This window comes from Panthera tigris, chromosome A3 (assembly GCF_018350195.1).
Source record: "Panthera tigris isolate Pti1 chromosome A3, P.tigris_Pti1_mat1.1, whole genome shotgun sequence".
Classification (NCBI taxonomy): domain Eukaryota; kingdom Metazoa; phylum Chordata; class Mammalia; order Carnivora; family Felidae; genus Panthera; species Panthera tigris.
Genome location: NC_056662.1, coordinates 42,316,847 through 42,329,954, shown reverse-complemented (window position 1 = coordinate 42,329,954; position 13,108 = coordinate 42,316,847). Strand labels below are relative to the sequence as shown.

General features: G+C 43.7%; 1 protein-coding gene across 2 annotated transcripts in view; it reads right to left on the bottom strand.

Moving 5' to 3' along the window:
• The window catches only part of PCSK2 (proprotein convertase subtilisin/kexin type 2), a 270,236-nt gene that overhangs the window by 123,185 nt on the left and 133,943 nt on the right, over positions 1 to 13,108 (bottom strand). For both annotated transcript variants that reach the window (XM_042980934.1, XM_042980935.1), the window contains 2 exons: positions 3,880 to 3,993; positions 1,592 to 1,700 (listed from right to left, as the gene is read on the bottom strand). In XM_042980934.1, coding sequence (XP_042836868.1) covers positions 1,592 to 1,700; positions 3,880 to 3,993 — 223 coding nt within the window. The remainder of the gene's footprint in view (positions 1 to 1,591; positions 1,701 to 3,879; positions 3,994 to 13,108) is intronic.

The following is a 13,108-nucleotide window of genomic DNA, read 5'->3' as shown; positions in this document are numbered from 1 at the left end:
CTACCGCAGTGCCACTTTTAGGGTGCCCCTCGAGTCCCCCAGATGCTGTGTGATTACAATATATCCTAGGCAGACTTCCCCCAAACGTAGGTGCATTTTTCTCCCGGGTGAGCTGGCTTAGCCACTTTTGGTTTCCAAAGCATTAGGAAGGAAGAAACAGTCATAAGCTCCCAACATCCAAGTTCACACGCGTACTTTCTCCTGCAGAGCTCCTTTCTTCTTGTGAAAGCCCTCGGCCACCGGAGAAAGCTTTTACATCCACTTCAAAACCTCTCACACATCAGAAAACACGAGGCATTGTTTTTCTGTGGATATTTAATGAGACTGTGAGAAGACAGCACCAATTCTAAGCATGCCGGCTCCCTGTGTCACCATTAATTTGGCTTCAAAGGCTTGCTTTGGAGAGCATAGTGTTCTTTGAGGCGCTTCAGAAGGGAAAGGCTCCATTGTTTCATCTCTGTATAGGCTTTCTGTGTAATTGCGTCAATAGAGCACAGCCGCACAGGGGACCTTTTCCTGGAGGATCCAGGCGGCTGATGAAGGACAAGAGTATCTCCCCAGTGACATGACCGCAGGGCAGAGATTCTCCAGGACCTTGGCAGAGCCAAGGACGCGTATAGTTACAAAAACACCAATTCATCAAACGCATTGGTTTTTGTATCACAAACTATAGGAAATAGTTTGTCTGGCAGGCATAGGGGGTAAAATAACATCTTATAGGGGGCATATGTCATAAAATGTTTTCAAGGTCTGCTTTACCAGGGTTCATTCTGAAAGTAGCAATAAAGTCGAAATTTCTCCAGACTCCAATCCTGTTACCAAAAAGCTATTTTGTGGATGTAAAACCACACTGTGTAATAGAACTTTCTGTGATGATAGTAAAGTTGAATTGAATTTCAGCAGCCGCTAGCTCGCCCCTTGTGGTCATTGAGGACTTGAAATGAGGCTAAGGTGATTGAGGAATTGAATTTTTAATTTGATTTGGCTTTAATTAATTTAAACTTCAGTGTAAATTGCCACATATGGTCAGTGGCTATTGCACTAGACTGTGGATCTGGAGAAATAGATGATAAACACAAGTGGGTTTAGAAGATATTGGAGGTAAGGTATAAACAGTGGCTCAATAAGAAATTACAGGTCAGTGATGGTCAGTTTTCCTTCATTCATTTTTTTCTTTATTAATCCAATAAATATTTGTTAAAGGCATCCTGAAGTTTGAGGACCACTGATCTGGAGAAAGGGAAGGATTTTGCCACAATATAGATGGTGGTTGAGTTTAGCAGCATCTCCAAAACAGTCAATCTTTCTTAAAAAAATTTGTTTTAACATTTATTTATTTTTGAGAGAGATAGAGAAAGCAAGCAGGGGAAGGGCAGAGAAAGGGAGACAGAGAATCTGAAACAGGCTCCGCCCTGGGAGCGCAGAGCCCAGTGAGGGGCTCGAACTCACAAACTGTGAGATCATGACCTGAGCCGAAATCAAGAGTTGGATGCTTAACTGACTGAGCCCCCAAACAGTGAATCTTTTATATTGCAAAGGCATGCAAAGACACACTTGCTTCCAAATGATGCAAAGGCTTTGAAATACTCACCATCATCCATAATTCCAATGGTGACACCTTTCCCTGTGTATCCCAGCTCCCAAGCTTCTGCCACATTCAAATCAAGACCAGGAGTGCCATCGGCTTGCCCTGTGTTGATCTGGTTCAGGAATTCCAAAGCAGAGAATCTTGTTAGTCTGGTGCAGTAAAGCACCTGTCTAAATGTTTGCAGCTGTCTGGTATTCCAGGGCCAACTCAAAGGCCAAGTCTTCCAGGAAACCATACTTACCGATGTTTCCCCATCCACCTCTTCCAGCCTTCTCCCTCCATTTTTTTAAATGTACATAATTGACGTTTCTATGTTATGTAATTATGCAAACACAGTTTCAATCCCTCTATCTCTTGCATTTTAATGTTTATTTATTTTGAGAGAGAGAGCGAGAGAGCATGGGGGAGGGGCAGAGAGTGGGAGACACAGAATCCAAAGCAGGCCCCAGGCTCCAGGCTGTCAGCACAGAGCCTCATGCGGGGCTTGAACTCGTAATCATGCCCTAAACCTAATCAGACACTTAACTGACTGAGCCACCCAGGCGCCCCTCAATCCTTCCATCTCTTATGATTGGATTGCTATCCTTAAACTCCTTAAAGCTGCTATTGCAAGAAACTCTCCAATTTGGAATTAAATGCTCACTCTTGTAGTCCTTATTTATACCTCATATTTTGAATTTAGCACATACTTTCTTGGATTATTCTTATTTGAATGTGATTTCCTTGCTCAATAACGATATGCTTTGCGAGAGAGAGCACATCCTATTTACCTTTAATTTCAGTACCACCACACCAAATCTTGCTTAAAAATGTCTGAGGAACTGATTAAAGATAGTTGGTTCACTTTTAGTGCTTGTTCTAATGGAGGAAAACAGTCCTTTCCCTAACAAAAATTCAAAAAAGGAAACAAAGGAATTCCAGATAAATAGGTTCATTGCCTTCTTTTCATGCATCTTTGTCCTGTGCAGGTTTTCTCAAAGATGAGTTGTGGAAACAGCGCAGTCAGAATTTGTATCGGCAGAAGCCCACAGTGACCCGTTGCTAAAACGCTGTGTGGATATCATTAGCGCTTTTTGCAAAAACGACTGGTCTTCCAGGCACATGTTAAGATTACACTCTCTATTACTTTGGAAGTTAGTAGAATGCCCACGTGACTGGTTTTGGCCAATGGAATGTGAGCTCGGGCGTCAATTGTCACATCCAGGCAGAAGCCTTAGGGCGCCAGTGTGTGCCCTGCTCCTTCCCCTTGTTGAGGTGCTCTTGAGAGCAGGGGTCGAGATGGAGCTGAGATGGAGACTGGGTCCATGAGGAAATAGGAAGTGTTGGACGTATAGTGAGTGGGCAACAGCTTCAATTTGTTAAGCCAGTGTGATTTGGGGGTTGGTTGTGATTGCAAGACCCATGGTAGCCTAACGTGATTAACACACAGAAGCCTTTTTCACTTGCCCAGATCAGATTTGTGGGATTCCATGCCAAAAAGCCAAGGGCACAGTCGAGCTGTGAAGATCCAAGAGGTAAGTTGTGATGCATTCCCATAAAAGTATCAGTCCACAGGGCTATAATTTAGTCTTCTTTCCTGCTCATCACCTTTTGATCTTAAATAAGGTGAAGCATCACTCGTGTTTTAAAATTACTCACTCCTTTCCCTTCAAGATGGCCTGCAGATAGATTGGTTTAGAGGCTCTGAGTCTCTTTTAGATATAACCCAACCTGTCCAAATGGGCCACGGAGGATGCTGGTGGGACAGAAAATACTCACTTCACCTGACAGATTGGACCCCCAGGCCTTGAATCCTGCATCAGTGAAGCACCATGGATGTGACTTCCTGCCATTATTTTAGGAAGAACTAATGGATGCTACTTTCATTGCTTTGGTCTTTGACCTCTCTTGCTTGTCCCTTGTGAAGTCGCCTGATTCTTTCTCTTATGCCTGTGGTTTCATTATGTCCTCCCATCACTCTGCCTGTTGAAACCCTTGGATTACTCCCCCTAGACCCTTGACTCAACTTCTGCATGATTTTGCAAGTCTCCCCTCATGCACTGGTGTGCTTTTTCAGAGTCTGGAGCAATCTGATCAGCAGAGATCATGGCTATTTAGCAGTTCCAGAAGAAACAGATTAGGGAACATGATGTATGGGTGGTGATAGAAAATCAATACGTATCAGAGGGGACAGAGAGGTTCATGGAGTCAGATGCTGGCTGACATTCCATAGAATAATGAGGAAATAGAAATGAGTCTTTTATCCAAAGTCTCAAGGTGGGAAATGTTAGGAATAATACGGAGATGCTTACCAGATACCACTGCTTTGTAAAAAGAGGATCATTCATGTTGATGTCAATCTCATTGATGTCTCTATACCCCCGCTTCTTTCTGTCAAATCCTTCCTGCTGCAAGGCCATCTTTACCTGAAATGACATATTGGCAGAACACCTGAATATCAACCTGAACACCTTCTTCTGGAATTCATTTCCATGAACTCAAATTCCATTTGTACATAAGGTGTTTTCTTTTTTTTCTGCAGAAGCCAAGTTCATCTCCTGTACACTCTGCTCTCTATGATTATTTTCTGAAAGCATTTGCTCCTCTCTGTGCTGAATAAATTGGCCTTGGTGATGCCTCAAAGTGAGTTTCTTTAAAATGAGAATTCGACAGAGAAAAGTACTCTCAAGGAAGAAAAGGTGGTAGGGGTTGTTGAGGGAAATAAACAAAGCAACCCAATACTTCTATTAAGTAAGGAAGGTTGATGTGGACTCAGGGAGGGAGAGAGTCAAAACTGCATGGATTATTTTTCTGGAAGGCTTTCGAGCCTTTATGTTTGTTGACAGGATTGTGCTGTCACATTTGGGAATCAGCCAAAACCAAAACCAAGACTGAACCAGACCAAACCAAAACCAGACCAAAAGAAAACCTGCGTGGAGAGCCAGCTAGTTCACGGCAGAGCTTTCGAAGGTAAGTGAGGGATCTTTGAAAAGAAATGGACGGTGTTGCCATCCTGGCGATGACAATACTTCAATTTTTGGAAAGTCAGACAGGACCCCAAGCCCTTGGATGGAAATGAAACTTAGGTGCTGAATTGTTCAAACAGGTTCCTGGACACAGCTAGACTTTGTCCCATTCATGAAACTTACCTTCACTTGGGCAATAATGCATTTATCACCCAGTGGCTGTGGCCAGTCTCTGAACAGCTATAAACTCAAGGACTACGCAAATGTAGAAAAGGGTGTGGGCTGAATACGTAGTTTTAAAATTATATTTTGCTGCCCAACATCCATTTCTTTGTTTTGCAAACATCCTCAGTGTATTTGGGGGACTACCTGGAGTCCACTAGGTTCTGTGTTGGTGGGAGTGAAATGTGAGACACCTTATCTGCTGCAAAGAAATTGCAGGCTCTCTCTGCCTTAGAGGAGCCCCGGTGGGTATGGATTTGCATTTTGGGAAAGTAATGTGAGGGGAAAAGGAGCCCTTGAAGGCTATTTATTTCCTAGGTTCACTCCCCAGACCTTCCCTGTAAAACGTTCTTACTACAGTTCCACAACCCGACCCTGGAGCTCCCCCAAGACTAATCTTTTGGCCTCTCACTGATTGGGAGCTCCCCATACCATTCCAGGAAATCCTCTTTTGCTTAACTAATCCAGAATTGATTTCTGTTGCTTGCACTTGAGAACTCTGATTGGGACCAGGGAAGACAAGAGGACCCATGTCTACAGTGACGGTAGGGAGGGAAAAATGGAGGGATCGTAAACGTGGCTGGAAACCTCCCCTCCCTTGCTGTCCTAGAATGTGCAGGAATGCTGTAGGAGAGTGGTACTTCATTTCCTTCTACACACTGACATAGGAAACCTGGGGGCTCATTTGCCAGAAAATCTTTAATTCTACCAGAAACTCTGTATGTGTAGAAAAGAAGTGGTAGGTGTGGCATTTGCTCGATTCCTTGGAAGTATTCCAACAACAGATACTCACTTTGGCACATAGCAAATATTTGGAAGCATGGGATGGATGTGTTTTCTTTTTTTTTAATTTTAATTTTTTTTCTATTAGAAAGAGAGAGAGAGAGCACTCATGAGTAGGAGAGAGGCACTAGAGGGAAAGAGAAAGAGAGAGAGAGAGAGAGAGAATTCCAAGCAGACTCCATGCTCAGCACAGAGCTCAATGTGGAACTTGATCCCATGACCCTGGGATCATGACCTGAGCTGAGATTAAGAGTCAGAAGCTCAACAGACTGAGCTACCCAGATGCCCCACGGATGGATATTTTTATAATGGCAAAAATCTAGACATAACTAGTGTCCATCAAATGGAGATGGGGCGCCTGGGTGGCTCAGTCGGTTGAGCGTCCGACTTCGGCTCAGGTCACGATCTCACGATTCGTGAGTTCAAGCCCCGCGTCAGGCTCTGGGCTGATGGCTCAGAGCCTGGAGCCTGCTTCCGATTCTGTGTCCCCCTCTCTCTCTGCCCCTCCCCCATTCATGCTCTGTCTCTCTCTGTCTCAAAAATAAACATTAAAAAAAAATAAAAAAAAATTAAAAAAAAACAAATGGAGAGAAATTATGATTCAAATATACATGCGCATATATGTATATGATGTGTATTTTCTATATATTCTATATATGTATCTTCTGAGAAGCAGATGCCAAGATGAGATTAAATACGCAAGGTTTTTATTAGAAGAGAAAATGCAAGACACTGCTATGCAAGCTTGACCCCGTAAAGGAGAGCATGAACAAGGTTGGGCAAAAGTGTCCTCAACTGCCCCATAGTGTAAGGAAAGTGTGACAAGTCTGTTGGGGTTCCAAAGTCGACTTTCAGAGGAACCCTATGTCTCCCAGGGATGATCCTGCCTCAGCGCTCCTGCCGTGCTCAGTGACTGGCTGGAGCCGCCTGGGAAGCATGGCCTGTTGCCAACACAGTGACAGATTTCAGAGCGCAGCAGCTGGGGTGCTTGGTCAATTACTCTCCTGGAAATCAGAGGTGTGCTCTGTGTATCCTCACAGCTGTCACAGAACAGATAGAAGATAGATCTACCTACACACACACACACACACACACACACACACACGTACGTTTATGTAAAGAGCCATAGTGCACCCCTCTTAAAACGTTTCTTTTACTATGGACACAGGTACTCAAGGAAGAGGGGTAAGAGTGTCGCTTTCACTTGGGAAGGAGCCTGAATTCGGCCATCGCATCTTCCCATAGTGGTCCTGAGTAAGACCTTTATCTGCTCCGCTCATTAATGGTAAGCCTGGGTTGGCTTCCGTTGTGGGATTCCCATCATACTGGATTCGTTGTCATGACTGATTTTGTTGAGGTAGCGTTGTTCCATTGCTAGGGTCTTTGCTAAGCAAGAGTAGCTGCCCTGTGGATGCTCGAAAACTCCCTTTTGGAGTTGCTGATTCTCAGCAGCATAAGAACAAGCAGACCCACATCGGATTTCATCTTTTTTTAGATAACAGAGCAGGAATGGCTACGACAATAGCACTCGAAACTTAATTAGACTGAGTGCAGTCTAATGAAAAGACTTAAAACTCATTTCCATAAAATTAATTTTTAATTCCATAAATTAGGTTTTAATGGAGACCAGCGATGCTTTGGAACGCTGTGCTCTCTGGACACCACCCCTCCTTGCTGCTCAGAATTGCCGAAGCGTGACGTCGGTGTCTGCAATCTTGTCATTTAGTGTTACTGAAAATTAAAAATCCTACGACTGCAGACCTTTCTGAGCCTTTTAGTTTATGTTCACGTCTTCAGTGAAGATCACAGTTACAATTCCAAGACAGAGAACTCCTTTAAAACATATATTTTTCTTGTTATATGCAAATAACTGGAGAATACGTATTTTTCCCCACAGTGATACCACAGACTACCATAAATTGCTTTCTTTTTCTGGGTTCTTGTCCAATGCTAATTTTCATTTAAACTTAATTTTTACATAAGAGTAATTGAACGACAGATAAAATTCTGCGTTCTTTCTTCTCTAAGTAGTGTACACAAGGATTTTAATATGCTTCTCTAGGGCTCTCATAAATTAATTTTTAATAGCTACCTAAATATCCCATAGAATAATGTACAATAATTTACCCAATGATATCCCTCTTACTGGTCATTTGGATTGTTTTCTACTATAATTGAAATTTCCAGTAGCAGAAAGATGAGATTATTAACTATTTTTAAAGACCCCTGGAGGAGATTTCAGTGTTATAACCCCTCGTGTGATAAAACAGTTAATATCAGAGAAGTATTTCCTGGTGTTCAAATTCCTTCCTCACATTATAACTACAAGGTTACTTTTATTCTCTCTTTCTCCTCCTCTGAATGTAACCTTTCACACACGGTACCTTTCATTACCACTTCGATGTGGCACCAGTGGCCTGCAACTTAACCATAGCTCCTTGCCTTCTTGAAAAATAATGTACAGTTAGCTTAGGTATTTCATTTTAGACTGCTCATCCAAGTTGTCCATTGACCTAATCATTTATATAGATAAACAAGATAAGAAAGCAAGAGTGTTCGTTACTGGGAATTATTTTATTAGAAACGAAGAGATGGATATTCTGCAATTCTGGTTCAACTTTTAAATCTTTATTTGACACCCATGCTTGAACAAGTTTTACTCCAGAAACTCCCCCCACTTCCTTCCTTCTTATAGTCTTTCTCTTTAACGAAGAATTTTCAATCAACAAATGTGTTTGTACATCTACAATGTGCCGGTTACAGATCATTCTAGGAGGCAGATACTATCCCTGCACATTTGCCTTCTATTTTAGACGTTTCATTAGCAAGGTACTTTCACTACATATAATCTTCTCAACAAGACTGTGGGGAGGATATGGTTACAACTGAGGAAAGGAGGGTTAGCGGCCATTGTTCAGCTGTTGAAAACATGGCAGAGTCACGCAGGCTGACCAATTCTAAATCCTCCACACTTTCCACCAAGCCACACTGCCTCTTGCTAAGGCATGGAACACAGTCAACCTTCCAGTATCTGGGACAACTTAACTGTGGATTTGACTCTCTGAGGATCAGGGTCTGGATCACTCCCCCGCTGGGCTGATAATTAAACAGCTGCTAATTAGCATCCACTGTGGGGGCAGGAGAGGGGCCAGGAGAAAGACGAGCAATATGGGAAACCTGCTTCCAAAGGGTGAGACGACTTCGCTGGGAGTGAGTGTGGGAAAAGAAACAAAACACAAAACTGACATGTTTGTGAAAACGCTAAAGTTTTAAAATCTATGATGCTGTAGATGTGTTACACCATTATTTTGTGTACTACCAAGAATTATTTTTATGTACCACCTTCATGGGTTAAATTGTGTCCCTCTGAAAGATATATTGAAATCTTAACCTTCAGTACCTCAGAATGTGACCCTATATGGGAACAGGGCTGTTGCTGATGTAATTAGTTAGGAGGAGGTCATACTGGAGGAAGATGGGCCCTTAATCCAACGTGGCTGGTGTTCTCATAAGAAGAGGACAGACAGACACACGAGAAGAATGCCACAGGAAGACATAAGGACACACAGGGCAAAGCCATGTGAAGAGGGAGGAGGCAGAGAATGGAGTTATCCTTCTACAAGCCAGAGAACTCCTGGGTCTACTAGAAGGTGGAAGAGGCAAAAGGAGATGGGCTGCTAGAGATTTCAGAGGGAGTGTGGTGTCCCAACACCACGACCTCAGACTTTTGGCCTCCAGAACTGTGAGCGAGTTAATCTCTGTTGTATTGGGCCTCCCAGTTTGTGGTATCCTGTTATAGAAACTAATACAACCACTAAGAATTGAATTCAGCCCTAGGAGATTACTACGACTCCTGAGAATGAAACCATGTCACGATGCTTCCTTCTCATTTGTAAACTTCATTTTGTACAGGAAGTGCTCTTGTAGTCCCATTTGGACAAAGACTTCTTCAACCATGTATAACTTTTGTAAAAAAAACAAACAAAAAGAAAAAGGGAAAATGTTAGGAAGTACATTGGTTAGGATGTTCCTAAACTGTTGCACATTTGGAGCCTCAGAATTGTCCACGTCTGTGTTTTCCTACGGGATGTCATCCTCCGTGCCGTCGAGCATGTTGGTGATCAGCATTTCTTGAAAGAGTGCTCCGCTATTGCCTCCAGGATTTTCTGCTAAATTGCCAACACCTTCTGCATGTTTTGATGCCCCAGCCTAAGGCAGTACGATGTCGTCACTCTTGTCATTTGCCAAGAGCGGTTGTAAGACACGTGCATAAACCCATGCATTTGAGAACAGGTAGCGTGTGATTGTTTTTGCTTTTCTCGATTTTCTGATGGCAAACTTTTGAGCAGTTAATAAAGTAGAACTTCTCAAAGTTTGCCCCACCCCAGGACCGGAGTGAACTGGGTAAGGGTCATCCGTGGAAGCCAAGAGGTTTTGTAGAAAGAGCTCTGGATTGTGGTGCCGCCACAGAGGTGGGTTTGCAACCTGCATCTGCCCCTACTAACTCTGTATCTTTGAGCATAATAGTGATATTTCTGAGACTCCTTATCACCGGAATGAGAGGAACTACTTCTGAGGGTTCATTTGAGGAATGAGTGGCCTCATCCTCTGTGGAGCACCTGTGAAACACAGCTCCGGGCACACAGTAAATGCCCACATATGTCAATTCCCCTCCCACCCTTCAGCCAGCTCACCTCTACCTGGGGTGCACACCAGGTCACCCGGGGAGCTTTAGCAATCCCCACACGTGGCCCACGCTTGGACCCAATCAGACTCTCCAGGGGATCCCAATCTGCCCCAAGGTTGACACTGTCCTGGAGGCCAATTTTCTTCCCCTGTAAAATGCCTATTTCCACTTCTCAGAATTGTGGGGAGGCCCCGGTGGGATCCAAGCTGTGAAATCCTCACTCAGTAGAGAGATCTGCAGATGGGAAGCCTTGGGGCCATCACCTCCCAAGGCGAGGAGGCAGGGAGATGCCCACTCCCCCTTAGCAGCCAGCTCTCCCAGTGCCTGTCCTGCCCTCCTTCTTGGTTCTTTCTCTGTGAGAGGACACGGTCAGATTGGGTCACTTACTCTCTGATTGGGCGGGACATCCAAATCACCCACGTGAGCTGCTTCTTTGATTAAATAAAAATTGTTGTTTTACTTTATTTATGTATTTATGTATTTACTTATTTTTAAGTTTATTTGTCTATTTTGAGAGAGAGAGAGCAAGCATGAGTGGGGAAGAGAGAGAGGGAGAGAGAGAATCCCAAGCAGGTCCCATGCTGTCAGCGCAGGGCCAGATGTGGGGCTTGATCCCATGAGCCATGAGATCATGACCTGAGCCAAAACCAAGAGTCAGACGCTTAACCGACTGAGCCATCCAGGCGCCCCCAAAATTGTTGTTTTAAAATGGAGAAGTAGGAAAGAAGAAAAGAAAAAACATAATTTCACACCCCCAACCTCCTGAGAATCCTTGTTGACATTAAAAAAAAAAAAAAGAAGGTAACACATGTGCATGGCTAGAAAATTAAAGCAGTACAGGAAGTTGTATAATGGGAAGGGAACGTTTCATCCCCCTCTTTCCTTCCTTGCTCTCAAATAGTTCTCTGCTCAAAAGTGATCACTGTTCATGACTTCGCATGAGTCCTTCCAGAAAATGTTTACATGTTTGCACTAATACACATACATAGAAAGAGGAGGTTTTTAAAAATTATTTATTATTTCTTTATTTAAAATAAAAAAAATGTTTATTTATTTTTGAGAGAGAGAGAGTGCATAAGTTGGGGAGGGACAGAGACAGAGAGAGGGAAACACAGAATCTGAAGCAGGCCCCAGGCTCTGAGCTGTCAGTTCAGAGCCTGATGTGGTGCTTGAACCCCTGAACTGTGAGATCATGACCTGAGCCAAAGTCGGACGCTTGACTGACTGAGCCATCCAGGTGCCCCAAGAGGGAGTTTCTTTTTTTAAAGGAGTATGTTTAGCATGATTCTTTTGTAGTGTAGTGGATTCAATGTTCCCCCCAAAATATATGTTCCCCCAACTATATATCCCCCCAAATTGTATGCTCACATCCTAATCTCTGGAACCTGTGAACAAGACTTTGTTTGGAAAAAGAGTCTTTGTAGTTGTAACTCAAGATCTTGAGTTAAGACCATTCTGGATTATCAGGATGGGCCCTAAATCCAATGACACGTATCCAGGGACCAGTGTCCTTATTAGACTCACACTGAGGAGATGCATACACAGAGAAGAGCAGAAGGCCAGGTGAAGGGGGAAACAGGGCCTGGAGTAAAGAGCCACAGCCCATGAGTGCTGGCGGCCAATAGAACCTCCAAGAGGCAGGGAAGGACTTTCTTCCTCTGGAGCCCCGGAGCAGCACAGCCCTGCAAGCTGATGGCCTTGACTTTGGACTTCCATCCCCTAGAACTGTGAGAGAGTAAGTAGAAGTTGTTTTAAGCCACCGAGTTTGTGGTAATTAATACAGTAGCCATAGGAAACTGATACAATGTCGTAAATTTGAAACGTGTGTGTGTGTGTGTGTGTGTGTGTGTGTGTGTATACACACATATACACACTTGTGTGTGTGTGTGTGTATACACACACGCACATGTATACAATATTGATGGATAATATCCATATGTTTGATAAATATATATAGATATATTTTATAAAATGTAACCAGTGGATTTATATGTAAATACCTACATGTTATCCGTATATGATACCTATAATACCTATGTTATAATATCTACATCTGTTCTAATATAGATATGACATCTGGTAGTATCTCTTTTAAATTTACTCCAAAAAGATCAAGAAACATCTGCTGTTCTTAATGAAACATATGGATGGCTGTCAGACAACCTAAGGTGGCTACTCTGACCACCCAGGAATGTGTCCCTTAAGAACCCCAGGGAGTTGTGCTGTGGGTCCTGGCTGAGAACCGGTGGAGAGTGGAACTCTAAGACCTGCTCTGGTCCTGTGGTGCATCCGACAATGCCTCTGTGGGGGAAGCAGAGGGTCCCAAGCTTGGCCAGTGGCACCATCGCCTGGAGGGGGGTGGTGGTGGTGGGGTTTGTCAAGAGTCCCTAGAGGTGGGCCTGGCCTTAGGGTCTCTTAAAGCTTTCCAAGTGCCTGATTCCTAAGCTGAGGCTGAGGAACTGCATGCTGGGGTCTCCTCCCCCTCCTCGCTCTTGTCCCAGTTCTCACACTGCTCAAACCATAGATGAGAGCAAGGGACAAAGCGTCTATGCTTCCAGAGACCACACCAAGTGGTCTCTGAAAGAGAACAAACTCACATCTGTAAGATAACACAGCCCATCTACTCCTTGAAAAATCATCTCTCTGGATTCACCTAGTGCTAGCTGGGAGGGGCAGGGACGGCAGGCTGGGGAGGTGCGTGGGCGGGCATCAAGGCTAGAGCAAGGTTTCCAAAAAATGTGGATCTTCTGTTTATTAAAACCTCTTAATTTGCACACGAAATGACCTAGCCTTTATTATGGGCTGAGGACTTTTTTTCCCTTGATAGGTTAAAACAAAACAAAAATAGCTGTTCCAGAAACATCACGCCCAACATGTTAGCTA